Here is a 23,078-nt window from a genome sequence, read left to right on the forward strand (position 1 = left end):
ATCTGGACGTTTGACCAGTTCCCAGACATTGTTGAGCTCGAACTGATGCAATTCCTCTTGCATGGCCTGAATCCACTCAGGCTCCAGAAATGCTTCATCTACCTTAGTGGGCTCTGTAATAAAGACAAAAGCATACTGCCCACAAAAGTTAGACAAATGTGAAGCTTTTGAGCGTGTGAGAGGACCTGGCGCTTTGATGTCATTGATGATATTTTCAACTTGCACTTCTTTTGCAATGCGAGGATGAGCTGGTTGTCGTTGAAGAATTTGTGGAGATATACTCTGTTGATGATGTGGCACGCAGTATCAATTGCCTCGGTCCAGAAACGACGAGGCGTTTTGTATTCATCAAGCATAGTGCGAGCCATCTCAGCAAGAGTCCTGTTCTTGCGCTCCACGACGACGTTCTGCTGAGGAGTGTAAGGAGTAGATAACTCATGAGTGATACCAAGTTCATCAAGATAGTCATCGAGACCAGAATTCTTGAACTCGGTGCCATTGTCACTTCTGATGTGCTTGATCTTCACACCAAAGTTGGTTGAAGCCCTCGAGGAAAATTGTTTGAAGACTTCCTGCACTTCATGTTTGTAAGTAACAAGGTGTACCCATGTGTAACGAGAATAATCATGAACAATAATGAAGCCATATTGAGATGCTTCATTTGAGATAGCAGAATAATGATTAGGTCCAAAGAGATCCATGTGAAGCAATTCAAATGGGCGAGTGGTGGTCATGACAGTCTTCGCTGGATGCTTGGCCTTGATCATCTTCCCAGCTTCACAGGCTCCGCATAGGTGATCCTTGAGGAATTTGACATTCTCGATGCCAATGACATGCTTCTTCTTCGCAAGCGTGTGCAAATTCCTCATGCCTGCATGACCAAGTCGTCGATGCCAGAGCCAGCCTTCTGAAGCTTTTGCAAGTAAGCACACGGCTGGTTGTGGTCCTGTAGAGAAATCAACACTATACAGGTCTCCTCTCCTAAAGCCTTCAAAGACTTTGGAATTGTCAGCTTCCATAACCACAACACAACGGTACTTACCAAAGACAACAACCATATCAACATCACAAAGCATTGAGACAGACATAAGGTTGTATCCTAAGGACTCAACAAGCATGACTTTGTCCATGTGTCGATCCTTTGTAATCGCAACCTTACCTAGACCCAATACCTGACTTTTGCCTTTGTCAGCAAAGATGATATGCTTCAGATGCGATGGAGATAATGGAGCATCCATCAATAGATTCTTGTCACCAGTCATGTGGTTTGTACATCCACTATCAAGGACCCACTCAGTGGCTTTGGGTTGATCATCCTGCAGATGAATTAGTGCAACTTACAAACTCATATACTTGATCAATGAAGAATATGACATCAATTCATCAGATCAATTTCATCAAGTAAAAGAAATGATAAAGCAATATGAGGACGTGAGAGATGAAATTTCATTTCTTCATGATTAGCCTGCGTCCTATCAGGCATGCTCAGGTCTCCAGCAAATTCTTCAGACGATTACGTGCGTCTGGAGACCTGACCCTGCAGAAGAGATTAGTTCTTTTTCTTCACCACCCACATCTGAAGGGGTGGCAAAGAGTTCATCATTCTGCGAGCTCCATACGAAAAGGATGGCATGGAAGCCAGTCCATTTTGTCTCACATAAGAGGGGTTAGAGTAAGCATAAGAGTATGCAGAGAAATTCTTCGAGGACTTATGGACATAATGATTTGAAGAATAATGCACATATCCATAATCCTTAGATCTTCCCTGCGAAACAGACGGGTTAGGACGATGATGTTCATATGAGGACTTTGATCCATATGAAGAATTTGATCTGGGGTTCCTATAATTCACAGGTGGCGTCATGATGACATTCACCTGAAGATTTTCAAGGCATCTTTTGGGAACCCAGATTTTCTTCATAGGGGAGCCATTCCTGCAGTTAGTGCCAACATATCTAGCAAATACTTCACCATTCTGATTTTTGAACAGTTTATAGTTGGAGTCAATTGACTCATCATCAGAATGAGGAGATTCACATACAAATCCAGATAAGTTAGATGGATCAACTGGAGGTCCCTTTGCAGCAACCCATGTAGTTTTGGGGTACTGCTCAGGCTTCCAATATGTACCATCAGCATTGCATTTCCTATCAAAGGAAATACCCTCTTTCCTAGGGTTCCTGTTGAGGATCTGCTTTTTAAGCACATCACAAAGAGCTTGATGCCCTTTGAGGCTTTTGTACATGCCTGTCGTGTACAATTCCTTTAGCCCTGCATTGTCAGTGATACTAGCAATGTCCTCAGATGAGGAATTAGTGATAGCAGAGGCATGTGAAGAATTTGAGACATTAGCAGCATTTGAACATTCAGGTGAAGAATTAGCAGATTCACGTTCAATGCACTTCAAGCATGGTGGAACAAATTCTTCCTGAGAAGCGCTAATTTGTTGAGCAAGTAATGAATCGCGCTCCTTCTGAAGATCTTCATAACTCACTCTTAGCTTCTCAAGGTCTTGCTTTCTTTGAAGAAATTCATAAGAAAGCTTCTCATGATCCGATAAGAGAGTGTTATGTTGATCTTGAAGGGTGTCATACTTAGTATGAAGTCTCTGAAGACTTTCAGCCAAAGCTTTTGACTGATCCATTTCCTCACCCAACATATCATCGCTCTTGTTTAGCATATAGTGAGCTTTTTTTCCAAAGCTCTTTGTTGTTTAGTAGCAAGGGAAGCAAGTTTGACATAGCTGGGTCCAAATTCATCACCAGATTCATCATCACTGGACTCGGATAGGTAGCATTCAGTTACCTCAGCATCTTTTGCCATAAGGCATGATGCAGAAGATGATGATTCTGGTTCGAATGTCATCGTTTTGAGAGATTCCTTGAAGTCCTCAAACCAAGGATCATGACAAGTTCGATGAACTTCATAGACCTCAGAGAGATGGTCCCAGATGAGCTTCGCATGATCGAGATGCATGATATTCTTGAACTGATTTTGTGACAGGCTGGAGCAGATAACATCCTTCGCCGTGAGGTTGAGAAGAGCATACATGCGAATGTCATCAGCATCTGCCATCTTGCATAGATCAGTCAGGTCAATCTCAGTGATGGTCCACAACTCGCTGTTCATCGCCATGAGGCGTTTCTTCATCATGGCCTTCCACTTGGGATACTCGTGACCGTCAAAGATGGGGCATGCCACCTTCGTCATACCTGCGATCGACATAACTAAAACTCCAGGCGGTTAAACCAAAATCACATAGAACAAGGGAGTACCTTGCTCTGATACCAATTGAAAGTGCGTTATATCGACTAAAGGGGGGGTGAATAGGCAATTTTTATGAAATTCTTCACTGAGGAGTTTGCCGGTGAGGAAATTCCTTAGCAAAGAACTACTAGTAGCGGAATAAGTACTCAAAAGTAAACATAACAGAATACAAGCATAGTCATCATGATGAAATGAAGACAGGCACAGAGTACAGGAAGCGTAATCACAGGATAACACAGGGCGAAGACAAACAGACTGAAGAAATTGAACTGAGGAAATTGAGAAAGTCTTCAGTCAAAGTCTTCAAACACAGATATGAACAAACACACAGCACAGTTATGAGGAAATGAAAGAGTTGAGGGAATAGAACTAGTAAGCTCGGTGAAGACAATGATTTGGTAGACCAGTTCCAACTGCTGTCTCAGTTGTACGTCTGGTTGGAGCGGCTGAGTATTTAAACTCGAGGACACATAGTCCCGGACACCCAGTCAAGGACACTTAGTACAAGACACCCAGTCCTCACCGTATTCTCCTTGAACTAAGGTCACACAGACCTCGTCCAATCACTCGTGGTAAGTCTTCAGGCGACTTCCAAACCTTCACAAACTTGGTCACTCGGCGATCACAAACTTGGTCACTCGGCGATCCACAATTCCTATTGGATGCCCTAGACCATGACGCCTAACCGTCTGGAAGAAGCACAGTCTTCAAAGGTAACAAGCGTCGGATCCACTCAGGATCAATCTCTTCAGTGATGCTCAATCACTTAGGGTTTGTAGGTGTTTGGGTTTTGGATTTTTGGTTTTTCCTCACTTGATGATTTTCGCTCAAAGTCCTCAGAGGATGGGTTGCTCTCAAATGACAAGTGTCAGTTTCTCTCGGAGCAGCCAACCAGCTAGTGGTTGTAGGGGGCGGCTATTTATAGCCTAGGGAGCAGCCTGACATGATAAGACATAAATGCCCTTCAATGATATGACCGTTAGGTGGATAGATATTTTGGGATAGCTGGCGCATAGCACAGCAACGGTCGGAATTTTGAGTAGCAAAATCCTCAGGGCTATCATGTTCCTCACTGTGTAGGCAATCCGCACTGGCGAATTCCTAACTCCTCAGTCAGGACAAATTCCTCAGAGACCAGAAGAACTTCGTCTCTGTCACTGAAGAAATTGATTGAACTGTATGAGATTTCCAATGGCTTCACTCAAAGGGATTGGTAGGTGTAGGATTTTGAGTTGAGCATCACATGGAAATTCTCCTTAGTATTTCCTCGACCCCCTTTAACAGTACGGTGTTTCATATGACTCAAGAAAGAGAAAGACAAAACTATGAACACGAAAGTCTTCAAGCTTCATATTTATTGCATGAATATCAAGTCTTCACGGACACACCAATTTCTTCACTTTCAAAGTCTTCATGAAAGTATTCAGAAATACCAAAATCTTCAGTCGAAGATATTCATTTTCAGGGGTCGACTTTTCCTGTAAATATCAAACTCCTCATAGACTTATAGACCTGTGTACACTCACACACGCATTAGTCCCTTAACCTATAAGTCTTTAATACACCAAAATCACTAAGGGGCACTAGATGCACTTACACAGCTCAGGACACCCAGTCCTCACCGTATTCTCCTTGAACTAAGGTCACACAGACCTCGTCCAATCACTCATGGTAAGTCTTCAGGTGACTTCCGAACCTTCACAAACTTGGTCACTCGGCGATCCACAATTCCTCTTGGATGCTCTAGACCATGACGCCTAACCGTCTGGAAGAAGCACAGTCTTCAAAGGTAACAAGCGTCGGATCCACGCAGGATCAATCTCTTCAGTGATGCTCAATCACTTGGGGTTTGTAGGTGTTTGGGTTTGTGTTTTTCCTCACTTGATGATTTTCGCTCAAAGTCCTCGAAGGATGGGTTGCTCTCAAATGATAAGTGTCAGTTTCTCTCGGAGCAGCCAACCAGCTAGTGGTTGTAGGGGGCGGCTATTTATAGCCTAGGGAGCAGCCTGACATGATAAGACATAAATTCCCTTCAATGATATGACCGTTAGGTGGATACATATTTTGGGACAGCTGGCGCATAGCACAGCAACGGTCGGAATTTTGAGTAGCAAAATCCTCAGGGCTATCATGTTCCTCACTGTGTAGGAAATCCGCACTGGCGAATTCCTAACTCCCCAGTCAGAACAAATTCCTCAGAGACCAGAAGAACTTCGTCTCTATCACTGAAGAACATGACTGGACTGTATGAGATTTCCAATGGCTTCACTCGAAGGGATTGGTAGGTGTGGGATTTTGAGTTGAGCATCACATGGAAAATTTTCCTTAGTATTTCCTCGACCCCCTTTAATAGTACGGTGTTTCCTATGACTCAAGAAAGAGAAAATGAAACTGCTAAAACAAAATTCTTCATGCTTCATGTTCCTAGAATGAATACCAAGTCTTCAAGGTCACACCAATTTCTTCACTTTCAAAGTCTTCAGAAAGTCTTCAGAGATTTAAAGTCTTCAGTCGAAGAACTTCATTTTTAGGGGTCGACTTTCTCTGTAAATATCAAACTCCTCATAGACTTATAGACCTGTGTACACTCAAAAACGCATTAGTCCCTTGACCTATAAGTCTTCAATACACCAAAATCACTAAGGGGCGCTAGATGCACTTACATCTGTGGTCACCGGAGCCCATCGCGGTGGTGGAGCCTAATCTTGATATCCACGCACCGCCACCGCAGGCGGCGCGCGATCTTGACGTGGTGGTGCAATGAGTGCAGGAGCGTTCTCTCGCGGTCGGGGGACCTCCTAGCAGCTTCCTTCTTCGTGCGCGGGAACACATCGTGGTGGATCACGCAGCGGGACCGCGCGTCTTGGGGCGAGGACACCGTCTTGATGCGGAGGAGGCGGGGGCGCTCTGTGAGCCGCGCGTCTTGGTGGAAGGGCGCCGTCTTGATGCGGAGGCGGCGGAGGCGCTCCGTGAGCTACATCGCCCGCGGCTGGAGATGGGCGAGGCAGCGAGAGGGATGGAGCGGGGGAGCCCCTGGGAGCACTGACAAGCTCGGCGATGCGGTCCAACCAGTCGTCGTAGAGGTCGTCGACCGGGCGGTAACACAGGAGCTCGCGTGCCAAGAGCAGCACAGCCTGCGTATCCATGGGAGCGAGACGAGCATGGGACGATGAACTGGCCGGAGTCAGTGACGGGGTGGCGGTGCGTCCGTCCCGCCGCACGGAGGGGTGCAACGATGAGACCTGCTGCTCATTCGCCGCCGGGCCGGTGGCGGCGTTGGCGGTGGGTGACGGAGAACGGCGGGGAGGTCTGCCAATGGGCGCCGTCTGAGCGACACGGGCGGCGAGGGTGGCCCGGCGCTCAGCACGGGCTCGGCGAGCATCAGACATGGATGCGGTGGAGCAGTGGAGCGCGAATCAACGGAAGAATAGCTTCAGCACACCCCTACCTGGCGCGCCAAATGTCGGATCGTGGGTATCAGCAAACCCTTGAGGTTCGAACACTAGGGTGCACACGAAGATCTCTCTCTTCCTCGCTCACTCTCGCAATGATCTCTAGGCCTAGCTCACCGAACCCAAGGAACAAGAGACATGAGAGTTATACTGGTTCGGGCCACCATTGTGGTGTAATACCCTACTCTAGTGTGGTGTGGTGGATTGCCTTGTAGGCTGAGGACGAACTACTACAGTTGGCCAACGGCCTCCTAAGGAGAGGTGTTCTTGAGCTTTATGAGCTTGTGAGATACGCATAGTGGTCATGCATACTGATGATTGTAGACACCTATAGCTAGCAAGTTTCATCGACACGAAGACTATAACAGAGCAAATGTAGGGGGGGAGGAGATGTCATTTGTGCTCACCCATGAATGCAGGGGCGGAGCTCGTCGAATGCATGGGGAAGTCGTCGAACACCAGACCCTCGCAACGACGAAACAACTGCACATGTAAAACCACCCGATCAACACAACTATGATGTTTTTTATAAAAAAATCGAAAAATATATGACCTAACTCATAATTCACAAATATATGACCCCGTCGGCCTGTGGAAGGCCAAGGCGCACCTTTCCTGGAGGTGTCGGGGGTGTCGTGTCGGTATCGAGGTGCTGTGTCGGGGTTGAGGTGCTGTGTTGGGGTGTCGGGTCGGAGTCGGGGTGTCGGGTTCGGGATGGCAAATCCTCGGCCCCTCGACCCCTCGGCGACCCTCGATCCTCGACCCCTCGATCATCGACCCCTTTTCCCCTCGGCCCTCGACCCCTCGACCGTCGACTTCTTTTCCCCTCGATCCTCGACCCCTCGACCACTCAGCGACCCTCCACCCCTCGGCGACCCTCGACCTCGGCGACCCTCTTTTTCTACCTTTCCTACTTCTTTTTTTCATCTTCTTCTTCTACTTCTTTTTTCATCTTCTTCTTTCTTCTTCTTCTTCTTCTTCTTCTTGTTCTTTTTTTCATCTCCTTCTTCCTCCTCTTCTTCTTCTTCTTCTTATATTTTTTTCATCTTTCTTGTTTATTCTTAAAAAATAGAAGAAATGAACTAAACCTAAAATAAACTAAATTAAACTAAACTAAACCAAACTAAATCTAAAAACCAGAAATAAAACACGAGAACTCACCTCCGGCGAGGTCGGCCCGTGGAGGCAGGCCATGGGGAGGGGGCGCGGGCTGAGGAAGGCCGCGGCTCTGGCGGTGGGGCGCGGTGTGGCTCCGGTGGCGGGGCGGGATAGCGCGGCGCGGCTCCGGCGATGGGGCGGGGCAGGGCGGTCACCGTGGCCTGGGTCAGCTGGGCGGGGCGGGCAGGCGGGCCGGCGACGGGGCAATCTCCGAGGGGCGGGGTGGGCCGGCGGCACCTCGGGCTCCGGGGGTGGCGCGGTAAGGCAGCGGCTTGGGCTACGGGGGCGGCGCGAGTAAGGTCAGGGGAGAGAGAGAGGGGCAGGGCGGGGCGCTAACTGTTTTAGTTAGGTCAAAATTTTTTGCCGTCTGCTAGCAGACGGCAAAGAGCCTAGCTAGTGGGGTAGGCCGGGGGGAACGACCGTTAGCTTGGTGACTTTCTTTGCCGTCTGCTAGCAGACAGCATAGAAGCTTTGCCCTCCGCTAGTAGACGGAAAAGAGGGAGCAAAGAACCAGCTGACAGCAAATATGATCTTTGCCATCAGGCAGTTCTTTGTCGTCAGTTTTTTTGTAAGCTGTTAGCGGTGTCAGTTTTCTGTAAGCTGACGGCAAAGACATTCTTTGCCGTCAGCTAGTAGACGGCAAAGAACTAGCTGACGGGAAAGATCCTGATTCTAGTAGTGTTTGCCGAGTGTAAAGTCACGGATCTCAGCAAAAAGGGGGCCGTTGGGGCCTGCCTGGGCACCGTATCGCCGAGTGGGCCACTCGACAAATGACAAACTCGGCAAATAATTGAGTCTGACATGTCTCGCCATGGGCTTTCATGTTTGCCGAGTGCCTATCGCAAGTACTCGGCAAAGTTTCGGCCACGTGGCACCTGCCGTCTCCGTCCAGCCCGTCAAGTCTCTTTTCTTTCCCAAATTCGCGTTTTAGCACTCGGCAAAGACTTTACCGAGTCCCTGTGTTCTGGTTCTCGGTAAAGGAAGCTTTGCCGGCAATGCTCATCAATATATTTCCAATCAACATATTAAAGGCACTATTGGTGCAATTTAGTGACTCTTGAGTGTTTTGGAGATTGCTGGACAAAAAAATTGAGGGAGTAATGTGTTTGCTAGTGCACACAAAGTAAAATGGTCCGAGGAGTTATTGAGAAGTTTGCTAAAACTTCTGCGAAGATAATCTGCGCCGCAGAGAACATGGCTGAGCTTATTTTGAGGATTATGCTTTCGAGAAGATTGCATGTTGGAGATGACCCCTAAAAATTGTTGTGTTGACGCAACTGGTTTGATGTGTTGTTCGAGGAACAATAGACTACAATGAAGAAAAATGAAGACAACATGAAGATGTAGTTCTTTTCCATAGTTTGATTGTATTCATTGAGTCATAGGGCAACCGTACAATTAAGGGGGGTCCAAGTTATTCGAGACTTAGGTCTATATTGATGCTTAACTAGGAACCTATCCCTGAGTGAAGTTGAGAGAAATCTCATCATGCGTTGTATTTTTACTCGTATGCCAGGTAGGATAAATATCCAACTTTCGCCAATGACACCGATCAATTTTCCCTAAGTTAAAAAGGACATCCACTGAAAGGCATGTTTAAACCCCCATGGTAAATAATCAAAAACTAAGAGGATCTTGCATATGGAAGGCCCACTCAAAGGCATGTGGGTCAGTTGCATGATTACACCCCATTGGTTCTTATAGCCCATATGTGACCCATGGTGTCTTTCGGTCCATTAAAGTCTCGTGGTACCTCTGGGACAATTTAGAACCGTCGGTGTCTTTTGTACCATTACTAGCTCGTGGTGTCTCTAGGGAATTTTTTTGGTATGTGCTATGTTTTGGCTCGTTAATGGCCCCTGGTGGTTCTCGGCTAACTTAGGCCTTGGGACATTTCTGGTACATGATGTCTTTCGACCCGTTAACGACCCGTCATCTCTTTGCGCCCATTAAAAGACATGTGTTGTCTTTAGGCCCATAACGCCATGTCATGTCTTTCAGACTATTTTCGGTCGTGATGTCTTTCGCCCCCTTAATGACCCATCATGTGTTTGGGTCCAATTATGGCCCGTAGTGCTTTAGGCTCATCTGCGGCCCACAACATCTTTTAGCCCATTCGTGGCCTCATGGGCTTTCAGTCTATTTTTAGCCCATGGCTATTTCAGCATGTTAACAACCAATGGTACGTTTTGTCAATTGCGGGCCACAGAAAGCAAGATATAGTAATTAACAATAACGATGCACTTCACAATTGGAAATTACACATATTACATGATGATGAGATTCATAAACCTTGCCGCAAAGCTGCTGCACAAACAGCGAAGCAAGATGATGAGATTCCCCTTGTTTGACGCTTATATCCTCTAGCTCTAGCTAGCTAGCTTTAATGTGTGCATTCGAGTTCTCCATGATCTTCCTTAGAGATTCAACTTCGAGTCAGAGCAGAGCTGAACCATGTCTTTCCGATTGGAGTTGAGAATGAATAAGTCGAACTGATTCATGTGCCAACTTCAGCGAGCTTGTGTGGTAGTGGTGAATATCTCGAACACTACATCAAGACATGACTTTGGGGTTGTCTCGCTATCTTGAAAATGTTTTCACTTAGTTGTATTACCTGTAATAGATAAAATACCCTAGCATGTGCCTCCTGTTCTATTGCTCTTGCCCTCTCTTCTCGTCCAAGGGGAACGAAAATGGGGAGATGCCCCTTACCCCCATGGCTAATATGGATAGAAACAATACCAAAAAATGGAGCTCATATATAGGGGATATTGGGCCATTCCCGTGGTTTTTTGTATTTTAATCAGGGTTTTATGCATAAGTCGGTGCCAAATTGTCGTCAAAGGCGAGTAGTGGTTGATCATAGAGATAGAGGACCACTTCTTGGAGATGTCGTGACGGGCTGTTTCTTGGAGATGCCATGAGGCCCTCGTTTAAAGGAGATGCAGGGAGTATCAAGCATGAGACATTTGCTTTGCTGCATCTCATTATTCCAAAAGGTAACAACGTAGCCAAGAAAATTATACTTTATTTTTTTTCTCCTAGCAAAATTTAATCCGTGGTTCATGATATGCATATATTATGATGTTTGTGAACTTTGTCATACATATATGGATTTCAATGTTAGACTTTGTCATATATATGAAGGAACCGGCATAAATGGATAAGCATCTCATAATGTCGGTTCCTTCAATATGGATAGGACCACCTAAAACGATCACATGTGGTTGTGAATAAAACCATTTGCTGATAATATAGGTGTTTATTTTCACACCATGTTTCTTATCAGGTAGGATTCTTGCGACGTATCGTGTGCTAATATACATTGATGTACATAACTATATATCAATTTGAACTAATATATATTACATTACCAGTCACAATCATGACCGTGTGCGCATACTTCACCAATGTTTCAAATGATAATTGTGAGAAGTGAGATTGTCTATGTCTTGTTCGATTCGGATTCCTCAAATCTCAGTCATACGTATTCATAGTTGGATCAACATTCACCATTTGTAAGACGGAATCAGATAAATCAATTGAGACCTTGATAGACAGCCAAAGGACAGCAGTAGAAGATATCTAAATTGGAAAGTACTAGCAGTATCTAAGAGCACATGCACAACTTTGTGTTGTGCTAAAAGTACGTATACCTTTTGAGCTTAGGATTGTGCAACATAAGGGTCAATTATCTCAGGTTAACAAAACTTCTTGCAGGCAACCAGGAACTAGGTAGCATTAGAGAACTTGGTTTTGGGAGGAGTACGCGAGGCACAAGTACTTCTAGCTAGCTAGCACCGAACCGCTTATAGGGTTTGTACTAGATGAAACAGATCATCTCCCCATGGCTTAAGCCGGGAAGCTCCTGCCTCTTTATTTTTGGGGCATCCTCCACCGGCCGAGGAGGTGGTCCAAATGGACCAGTAGGTGGCGACATACATGGTTCGGGTTAAGTCTAGGAGGGGCGGCGTAGGATAGCGCGGCTCCGCTCCCCCTCCCTGGTGTATGCGCACATGCACCCATCGCCCCTGCAGAGCGACGTGTGTATTTGTGGCGTTGGGGACGCAGCATTGGATCGCCCTCATTCCGGCCCGTGCTTCCAGTTAGGGTAAACCCGTGGTAACTGCCCCGCCCCGCCCCAAAGTTACCCTCCTTTAAAGTCGAGAGAGAGAGGGCGCGCGACAGGGATGTGTCAAGCGAGATCGACGCAAGAAACCAGCACCGAGCTACAGTAACAGTACCCACCATTGCTCCCCTTTTTCCCCTTGCCTCCACTAATATCCCGCGCCCCCCTCCCGGCTCTCATTATATGCTCGCTGGGGCACCATCGCTCCCCATCCCAAGCCCTATGCGCTAGTAGGTTGCGCGTCAGAACCGCCGCAGGAGGAAGAGCGCAGAGCTGGCTTGCTGATCGGTAGAGCTTTGCTTGATTTTCTTGCTTGCTTGGAAGGAGGAGGAGGAGGAGGAGATCATGGGGAGGGGAAGGGTCGAGCTGAAGCGCATCGAGAACAAGATCAACCGGCAGGTCACCTTCTCCAAGCGCCGCAACGGCCTGCTCAAGAAGGCCTACGAGCTCTCCGTGCTCTGCGACGCCGAGGTGGCGCTTATCATCTTCTCCAGCCGCGGCAAGCTCTACGAGTTCGGCAGCGCCGGGTATACACATACATAAAATCAACGCGCTCCCCTCCCTTGCATCATCGGCTGATTCGCCTTGCAGCATGCAGATCTGCTGTTTCACCTTGCACAATTGCTTCTTTTCTGATGCTTTCTTTTGCCGCTGTTTCGTGGTTTTTGTAGCACGTAGCCGAGCTACGCTTTGTAGTAGTAGTTCCTGCGCTTTGGCTACGCAAAGCTATTTTATTCCTGCTACGTATGCTACTATAGGGGCATGGCGATGTTCTTATAACCCGGAGGGGTGGATCCGTAACTAGCATGAGGCATCTTTTCCGCAGATCTACGAACCCTACACCCTTTACCTCTTTCTTCCAGCTTCTCCGGAGCGGCCATCCTCCGTGCTGGTGTGTGTCAGAGAACACCTTAGTTAATTGCTCAGCTAGTAGAGAGCTGGGATTGTTTTTGTGTGGAGCAATAGAGAAGTCGGGGGGCTGCGAGGGGAAAGGGGAGGTATGCTCTTTCCATTTTGATCCGGGGTATTAAAATACTGCAGTGTAAACGTTCGATTTGGTACTTGTTTTGCCCTGGGCTTGAGGCAGCGCCAGCTGATCTGGCCCGATCTGAGTATACATGTGTCATGAGTTGGTTGCTTGTTCTTCACTCTTCTGCACATCATCTTTCCATCCGATTTCATGCCATGTTCCTCACTAAGGAAATTTTTGTTTTGTTTTGATTTGATTTTATGTCTTTTTTGAGATTCTTGTAGTATGATTTTTTGTCTAAAGAGAGATTTAGATTTTGCCTATCGGGAGAATCTTTAAATCAACATTTTCAGTGCTGAAATCGAGATCCTTCCCCCCCTTTCCCCTTTTTCTTGTTCAATCTCCTTTCGTTGTCTCCTTATCTTGTCTTGGTTCATTTTCTCTAAGGTTCTCTTCATGTATCCACAGTCTGGCCGTGTGAAGTTCAAGCAAAAGTAACTTCACCATCTTTCCTTCCCATAATTGATCTTATTCTCAAGCACGCATCAGTTTCCTCTTATGGTAGTGTGGTCAAAAGATGTCGGAAGACAGTGCATTTTGCTTTCCTTCTTGTTCCTTTCCTCATTTTATGCTGATGAGTGCTACCGTGGTACAATTATTAATCGGTCTTTGGAGTTTACTGCTCCTGGAAATTGCTGGCTCTCCCATGTTATTTTTGTATTGCAATTTTCTTCTACTAATGTGGCAGATCTAGTTTCTGTTTGCCTGTTCTATATGTACCGAAGCAGTTCATTTATTACGAAAAAGCAGTTTATTTTCCCATGTTATATCTCCGTTGGGGCAGGATTGATGTTTGGCACTAATATTTTCATTTGCGTATTTGTATTGTGTAAGCGTGGTAGCAAATCGTATACTGAGCATCTTATTTTTATCTAGTGCCAACTAATTAATCCACACTAAGTTTTCTTAGATGGTGGTAATCGTCCAAACTAGATGTAGGACTACGGTCAAGTGTAACTAGTATTTTGATTTGTTCTTTGCTTCTTTGTTCCGGTGGTTCTTGGTTAGGAGCATTCACCTTTGGATCTTTCCTTTTGTTACATCACACTCTGTTCTTTTTTTTTTGGTATGGCTGGTATGTCTTAGTGCAGAACGGTTCTTTGGGAAAGTATGTATACTAGTATTCCTCAAGATTGTTTGAAATATTACAAACATGTGTGCTCTCAAGAAAGTGAGCAGATATCTGTCTATTGCATCATAAGATGAAGCTACTTTCACCAAGCATTTGAGCTTTACTCATGGCACTCATCTAAGAGATAGGCCTAAAGGCCAAAGTCCCAGTAGATCTGGCATGCACGTGTGTTAACTGATATTTAGGATGTCATTGAGTATCTATCCCGGTAGATCTTTCACTCCACTTCTTTCTTCATTTTGTTAATGTGTTATAGTTCATTATCATGTGCTTAGACCATCAAATTGAGGGTACCTTTTCCCTAAAAAATTTTAGGGTGGCTTCATTTCTAAAGCTCTGTGTTAACTGATATGTTCCCCCTTTCTTACAAAATCGATGGTACCTTAATGTGTGCAGCCAATCTACAATAAATATTTTTTTTGTAATAAGAGAAGTACTAAGCATTTACGAAATCCATGTTGGTTAACTGTATTGTTTTAAGAAAACATTTATTTTTCTCATGTGACACAGATTTAAGATTTATTTGATTTCCCATAGTAAAAATGAAATTTCTATCATATGACCGAAGATCGTGAATAAATCTTCTAATCTTGGAGTATCGGCGCATCATAGAGGAATTTTGTGCCACATGTGGGGAAGTGCCATATGCGAGCAAACTCACTAAATAACACATATACTACTATTTTGTTAATAAAATATATACATGTCTACTTGCAAAACATATGAAAACTGAGTACACATGCATTGTTCTTGAGCCATATCTAGTTAACAAAAAAAAACTTCTTATGCCGAAACACTACTGTAGTTAATACTAGCTAATTACCTATTGGAATCAAGATGCTCTATGCTCTACCGATATGTTTTATTTCCCAAGCATATCTTTTTGTGAGATTTATCAAAGTATCAACGTTTGAAATTCCAGAGAGCTAGAAATTTATTTGTAAATTAAATTTCTTGCGCAGCACAACAAAAACATTGGAAAGATACCAACACTGCTGCTATAATGCTCAAGATTCCAATGGCGCACTATCTGAAACTCAGGTATATATATCTATCAATTGGTCATTGTACCACCATATGATTTTCTTATATCCTGACTCTTTTCAAAATTTTATTTAAATACAGTAATACTAGGTCATATATATCAGATATCGAAGTTCATAACCATCTTAGATAGTTGCTATTTTAAATCAAAAAGAAATAATAATATTCCTTAGTTTAGGTCACTCGATAATATAAGGAGAATTTTCTTTTAGACCACCAGCTGGCTGAGGCATTGGACATTACTTATTTGGTCATGGCTTGTAACTATTTTCTACACATAACATATATGACACGTGCCAAAAAATTCCATCCTTTCATGCATTCATGCTAGCACTTAACGAAGTGAGAAACAATAACATACTGTCTTATTTATGTGGTGACATAAATATCGAGTTATGGTGGTCCCTTATCTTGAACAAATGATGTATAATAAGTTTCTTGTAAACCTGAAGTTGTTTAATTGTTGAGTTTAATCCATGTACTGGAAACATTAGTCATATTTTAAAATTTTCACTATGCAGTCCACCATCTATCTACTCAATTAATTTCAGAACCCAAACCCAACATAACACCAACATATGTATATATGTTATATATATACCAAGGAACAAATGTCAGTGGTTCAGTACGTATTTAAAAAATGTTCTTAAATGAAGTTCTGGTAAACTAATTTTCACCTATAAAGAATATATAAGAATTGAAACTTTTGAGAATGAATAGCCTTACCATATCTTGTTACTATGTCCTTCTGTTCTATCATTTTTCCCCCATGGCATGTCTTGAAAACTAAGGCTCGCGTATTTGAACCTTAATACCATTGGATTGTTATGCTCATCAATCATGCATGTTTTTAACCTCCAGGATTAATTTCATTAGTACGTAGGCGACTTTTGTAATAAGTGCACAGACATTTTTTTCTCACTAAAAGCTCTTGGATTCATTATTTGCCTCTCATATATTATGTAGTATCAATGCCACGTTAGTCCAGTAGGACACATAGATTTATTTGTGTATAGTACATGTTAAACAAACTTAAGAGGCTAGACAAACATTATCTTGTGATGCATTATTTCATGTAGCTAAAACCTGTTAAATATTCTGGTTATCTAACTAATTTGGCTGTATATTTCTGCTCTGTAGAGCTGGTACCAGGAAATGTCAAAGCTAAAGGCAAAATTCGAAGCTTTGCAGCGAACTCAGAGGTCCACTTCTAGGCTCTAGCTTCACATCTCATTCACAGAGCGTAGATTCAAATTAAGTGACTAAGATATTTGGATTACATACTCTTTGTGCGCTTATTTTGAGCAGACACTTGCTTGGGGAGGACCTAGGACCGCTCAGCGTGAAAGAACTGCAGCAGCTGGAGAAACAGCTAGAATGTTCTCTGTCACTGGCCAGACAGCGAAAGGTTCAAATATATTCAACTCACATATTTATTCATGTGTTATATGCACCAACTGGCTTGCCAATTAATGAAGTCATTCTTGGATCTATTAATGGCACTGGGATCACAATTGAGGCGTACCATACAGGAAATATGGAATATGGGTACAGAATGACTACCATATATGTTAATGAAAGTTAAAACATAATATAACTGATAAATGTTTGTTATAATTTTTCTAGAGAACTACATTACCCTCTTAGACTTGCTCTCGTTTTCATCTATTCATTGGGATGTAAAAGATATACGTTTTGTCGGAAAAAACAGTTCTAGTAATCTACACTGTACCTGACGATTCAAATCCACTTTCGGTTTTTCTGATGGTACGGTTCAGTGGCTCTAAACAATGTAATAAATTAGTAGCAGATCTCCTTTCCTGCTGTTTTCTTTTAGAAATAGAAAACGTTTACATCGCCCCTGAAGTTTTGAGGCTGTACAGAACAGAACAGCCAAAGCTTAAAATAGTCTATCTTAGAGCAAATACAACATGTTAGATATATGGTGGCGAAACCATCCTGCAAAACTTCTAGCGGTGCTCGGTTTACAAACATTAATAAGGCGAAGGGAGTTACCTAGTCTAGTTCATACCTCAAGGGATGATATGGACCTTTTCAACTGAAAGAGGTAACATGCATATTTGCCATATATTTCATGATTACTAATCACTTGTATGAGTAGCGTTTTAGAGTAGTAATTCATGCCATGCAATCTGGCTTTACATACATTTTTTGAAAAATACTTCAATTTGTAGCCACCTAAGAAATGGTTATTTCTAAGTCAGCTATGTTGCACATCTCTCGCAAAAAAAAAAAGAAGCTAGGTTGCACATCATTGAGTTGACGGGTCTGCAATGGACAAAAAAGATTGTGTGATTTTAGGTCTTAGAAATGTGCAACTGCCTTTTGAACTTCTCTATTATAAGTTGCACATTATTTCTATAAATTACAACCACTTAATTAATTGCTACATAAGGAACCAACATTCAAGATTGTCGACTTAGAAATGACCAATCAAGATTGTCGACCTAGAAATGACTACATGTTAGTCGCCTGAGAAATAGTCATGCCGAATTAAAAAATGTTCCAAAACAAATAATGGATATCATTATACATGAACGGTATAAAAAGGAACTGGTGCCCTTTGGTGCAAATGCACACCATGCAAGATTGGCTACATTATTTTTGCATATTTCCCTAACCGAATTTCCAATAGTTTATGCATGAAGTTTTCATGTACCGTGGTGCTTGGAAATACATCATTCTAAGCACATGATGTTCATGCGCACATATATGTATGTCAAAATCCATTTAAATTTCACAGCTGTATTGTTCTATGATCTGTCCAAATGGATTTAAAAGATAAGGAATATTACAAGTAGATATATATGCATAACTTCAGAAACTGAAGACATCTTTATTGCTTTAATTAGCTTACTGGCCGATGGAAAATTGTTATTCCCGTCAAAATGAAGTATGGGAAATAAATGGTTATTCTTTGCTTTGTTCATTCAACTACCAATTCAATACTTACCAAGTTATCGGTTCGCAGACACAACTTATGATGGAGCAGGTGGAGGAACTTCGGAGGAAGGTATGCAACATAGCAGCATGGGCGAGCCCTTACTTATACATGTTTGTGTGTGTGTGCGCTACTGCTAGTTATCTACTGCTTCGCTCTTCTACTAGGATGACTTGCATTGCCGTAGCTTTGTCAATGTAGCTAGCTATCTAGGGACGTATTGCAAAAAAAGACATTTGGCAGAGCCTTTGACCGCATATCTATGTATGAGCCAGCAGCTTGCTCGTTCACCCTCTTGTAGATATCTTTATTGCACCCGAGAATCAGTGGATTTTTGTAACATACAGAGGAACTTTACCAACATACAATTCACCGGATGTACTTGCTACATGCAGGAGCGTCAGCTGGGAGACATCAACAGGCAACTCAAGCACAAGGTTAATAAATAGTTCACACATGTTATTATTCCTATTTGAACTGCACACACAGAACACTAACTGCATTCGCATTTGTATTCCTTTTTAACTGTTGGCTTTGCTACTTGTTGCCGAGTCTGCAGCTCGACGCTGAAGGCAGCAACAGCAACAACTACAGGGCCATGCAGCAGATCACCTGGGCTGCCGGCACCGTCGTGGATGAAGGCGCCGCCGCATATCACATGCAGCAGCAGCAGCAGCAGCAGCACCCTAATCATTCCGCTGCTATGGACTGTGAACCCACTCTGCAAATTGGGTACCTACGATCGAGCACCTTGCATCCACCTGTTCCATCTCCCATGCATGCAACTGAACTGATTATCTATGCCGCAGGTACCCTCATCAGTTCGCGGCTCCTGATCAGGCAGCCAATAATATTCCACGGAGCAGCGCCCCCGGAGGGGAGAACAACTTCATGCTGGGGTGGGTTCTCTGAGCTACCGAGCTGCTAGCGCAGCTGGTTAGCTTGTCTGCCCATCAGCCAAGAAACCAAATAAAATGCGTGTGCTGCTCCCGCATGCTCTACACGAGAAGTACCCTGCGTGGCGCGTGCCTCTTTCTTTATTTTTACTCGTTGTTTGTGTGTGTAAGAAGTAAGAACCAAGAACCACTTCTATATTTTGAGTATTTGAACCACTACATGGCTCTTGTAAAATACTTGCAAGTTCCAAGCTGTCCATGCATGCATGCCAAGTTATCTACCAGTAAAACTATAATTTGTGGACAATTATTGCTCATGCGTGTTTCATCATTTGTTTGAACTAAGTGGACTAGTAGTACTTGCGCATGGGACTCAATAAGTAGTGACCCCCACCCCCACCCAAAAAAAAGTTGATAAACAATTGCTATACGTGTGCAACTTTCTTGCCAAGGAACAACACGCCAATCTTCTTTTTGAATCACATCCAGAATGTGCCGTTGAGCTCTTCAATGCGATGACAAGGACATACCAAAGGCTGATTACTATTCTTTCGAGAATATGTGCGAATTATTGTACTGTTGCACAATTGGAATCATAACTTGCCACAATTAAGTGTAAGGTAGAATGTCGTGTGTACTCATCACTTATCCGTTGATTGGTGTGTGTGCGCGCGGGTGTCCAATGACTTTTTTTTTAATTATTCAGAGTCATCAACTTGCAAACATGTATGGTCATCTTGATCATATCCATAAAAAACTCTACTACAAATCTGATGTCGGGTTTTTGATCATGGCAAATCAAACATTTTTCATTCCAAATTATGTTCTCCGAGGATGGCAAGTTTAGTTGGCTAGCATGGCATATCCACCTCAGTTCACTTTTTGTCGAAAAATTGCCATGCTTGCAAACTAAATTTGCCATCATTGTGCCAATATAAATTGCCATGAAAAACGTCAAATTTGTCATGCCTAAAAATCTGACGTCAGATTTTTTGTGTTTCCACATTGGTGCTGATAGTGCCTAGTTGAGCAAGCAGGGGTGATTAATCAGAGGTTGCACGTAGGTTCCAAGAAGTGGAATAGTTTGCTTTCAATTGCACCTTCGTTGATTAGATTTTTATTTTTGAAACAATGAGCCTCCTCGTCGATTTACATTAAAGAAATTGCCACAAAGTTTTACAACAGAAACAAAGATAAAAGAACGAACAGAACCACAGGAAACTAACGACAGACTAGTTTCTTAGTCACAATAAAGGCGAAAGGCCCAACAAACCTGGCACCAAAATGAGGGAGAAGAAAGACCTGATCACGTAGGGTCAACATAAGCGTTACAACCATGGCTTCTGGCATAAATTTCTTCAATCACCCTCTTGATCAAAGCCACCCCTTGCTAAGTTCTGCCTCTATCTTATCTTTGCAAGACACTGCAAGCATTTAGATAGTAGCACATGTGATACACCACATAAGCATGGCCATCGGGAAAGTTCCAATCAAAGCATGCACTATTCCTAGTCTTCCAAATGGTCTAGCAAATGGTGACCCCTCTACACCGAACAAGTTCTCTCTGATCTCTGGGAAAATTCTCGATCAACCCACCCACCAAATCCTTGAGCTTAGCTATGGATTTTGGAATACCAAAAGCACAAATCACCACTTGCAAGACTAGTTTGGCCAGAGCACATTAAAAAAAAGATGATCAGTACTTTCGCTAGTAGAAAACCTACCTTTGATCCGGAGCATTAGTCCCGGCCGGGTATGGGTCCAGGACTAATCCGAGCATTAGTCCCGGTTCCAACGGCCAGGAGCGGACGCGGGCACGGCCAGGATTACTCCTGGTTCAAATGGGACCTCTAGTACCGGTTGGTGATACCAACCGGGACTAAAGGGGTTGCGGCAGGCTGAGGCCCCTGCGAGCCACTTTAGTCCTAATTGTATCACCAACCGGGACTAAAGATATTCCTATATAAAGTTGCTTTGTCTAGAGTCCAAGCTTCTCCTTTCTCTCCTCTCTGTTTCCTTCCCCTAGCTCGAGCTCGTCCTTCCTTTTTGCCAAAATTTGTCAAGATTGGAGGCACCCCATCTATCAGGTTCTAAAAGGTTAGCAACTTCATCCTTTCATCTCTCATTGCTAGTTTAGCTCGTTTCATGCTCTATAAGTATAGTGATTTGAGGGTTTTAGTTTGAGAGTAATTATGTGGGAGTTTATTTGATTTATATGCAATTTGAGCTCAAATTAACTTTTTAGTTTGCATATGTGTAGGTGTGGTTTACTTAGTGTCTTCCCGTCCCCGTCCTCACTTTCATCGATCGCTTGCGTCGTCTTGTCGCCGGCACCACCTTGGTGAGTCTCTTGTTCTTATTCTTTTTGTAAAAAAAATCTTATTTGTATGATTTAGATAATTACTTGTATAGTTTTCTTACTTGTACGATTGTTTGTTATATATAGTGCCATGGTTTTGGTATCCGTCCCCATCGACCCTCTTCCGATTTATGATCGGATGTGATATATTTGTTGGGTTTCGTAGTAATTTCAAAAAATTTCCTACGCACACGCAAGATCATGGTGATGCATAGCAACGAGAGGGGAGAGTGTTGTCTACGTACCCACGCAGACCGACTGCGGAAGCGTTGACACAACGTAGAGGAAGTAGTCGTACGTCTTCACGATCCAACCGATCAAGCACCGAAACTACGGCACCTCCGAGTTCGAGCACACGTTCAACTCGATGACGATCCCCGGACTCCGATCCAGCAAAGTGTCGGGGAAGAGTTCCGTCAGCACGACGGCGTGGTGACGATCTTGATGTACTACAGCAGCAGGGATTCGCCTAAACTCCGCTACAGTATTATCGAGGACTATGGTGGCTGGGGGCGCCGCACACGGCTAAGGAATAGATCACGTGGATCAACTTGTGTGTTCTAGGGTGCCCTGCCTTTGTATATAAAGGACTAGAGGGGGGAGGCTGGCCGGCCAAGGGAGGGCACGCCAGGAGAGTCCTACTCCCTCTGGGAGTAGGATTCCCCCCCAATCCTAGTTGGAATAGGATTCCTTGAGGGGGGAAAGAGAGAGAGGGGGCCGGCCACCTCTCCTAGTCCTAATAGGACTAGGGGAAGGGGGGAGGCACACAGCCACCTTGGGCTGCCCCTTTCTCCTTTCCACTAAAGCCCACTAAGGCCCATATAGCTCCCGGGGGGTTCCCGTAACCTCCCGGTACTCCGGTAAAATCCCGATTTCACCCGGAACACTTCCGATATCCAAACATAGGCTTCCAATATATCAATCTTTACGTCTCGACCATTTCGAGACTCCTCGTCATGTCCGTGATCACATCCGGGACTCCGAACAACCTTTGGTACATCAAAATGCATAAACTCATAATATAACTGTCATCGTAACCTTAAGCGTGCGGACCCTACGGGTTCGAGAACAATGTAGACATGACCGAGACACGTCTCCGGTCAATAACCAATAGCGGGACCTGGATGCCCATATTGGCTCCTACATATTCTACGAAGATCTTTATCGGTCAGACCGCATAACAACATACGTTGTTCCCTTTGTCATCGGTATGTTACTTGCCCGAGATTCGATCGTCGGTATCCAATACCTAGTTCAATCTCGTTACCGGCAAGTCTCTTTACTCGTTCCGTAATACATCATATCACAACTAACATATTAGTTGTAATGCTTGCAAGGCTTATGTGATGTGCATTACCGAGAGGGCCCAGAGATACCTCTCCGACAATCAGAGTGACAAATCCTAATCTCGAAATACGCCAACCCAACATGTACCTTTGGACACACCTGTAGTACTCCTTTATAATCACTCAGTTACGTTGTGACGTTTGGTAGTACCCAAAGTGTTCCTCCAGTAAACGGGAGTTGCATAATCTCATAGTTATAGGAACATGTATAAGTCATGAAGAAAGCAATAGCAACATACTAAACGATCGGGTGCTAAGCTAATGGAATGGGTCATGTCAATCAGATCATTCAACTAATGATGT

General features: G+C 44.0%; 1 protein-coding gene across 1 annotated transcript; it reads left to right on the top strand.

Annotated features, from left to right (window-relative positions):
* Positions 1-12,010: 12,010 nt before the first annotated feature.
* LOC125514134 (MADS-box transcription factor 6-like) lies at positions 12,011-19,377 on the top strand. Its single transcript, XM_048679403.1, has 8 exons — positions 12,011-12,533; positions 15,131-15,209; positions 16,353-16,414; positions 16,521-16,620; positions 18,205-18,246; positions 18,570-18,611; positions 18,734-18,906; positions 18,984-19,377. Exons 1-8 carry the CDS (start codon positions 12,352-12,354, stop codon positions 19,084-19,086), a joined length of 783 nt encoding a protein of 260 aa, XP_048535360.1. The 5' UTR covers positions 12,011-12,351; the 3' UTR covers positions 19,087-19,377.
* The last annotated feature ends 3,701 nt before the right edge of the window (positions 19,378-23,078 follow it).

Source organism: Triticum urartu, chromosome 6 (assembly GCF_003073215.2).
Source record: "Triticum urartu cultivar G1812 chromosome 6, Tu2.1, whole genome shotgun sequence".
Lineage (NCBI taxonomy): Eukaryota > Viridiplantae > Streptophyta > Magnoliopsida > Poales > Poaceae > Triticum > Triticum urartu.

What these genes read in the sequence shown, in the direction of transcription:
- LOC125514134 (XM_048679403.1), top strand. Translation starts at nt 12,352, where the DNA reads ATGGGGAGGGGAAGGGTCGAGCTGAAGCGCATCGAGAACAAGATCAAC. An exon ending in GCGCACTATCTGAAACTCAG is followed by an intron (nt 15,210 to 16,352) that starts GTATATATATCT and finishes TCTGCTCTGTAG; the next exon opens with AGCTGGTACCAGGAAATGTC. An exon ending in CACTGGCCAGACAGCGAAAG is followed by an intron (nt 16,621 to 18,204) that starts GTTCAAATATAT and finishes ATCGGTTCGCAG; the next exon opens with ACACAACTTATGATGGAGCA.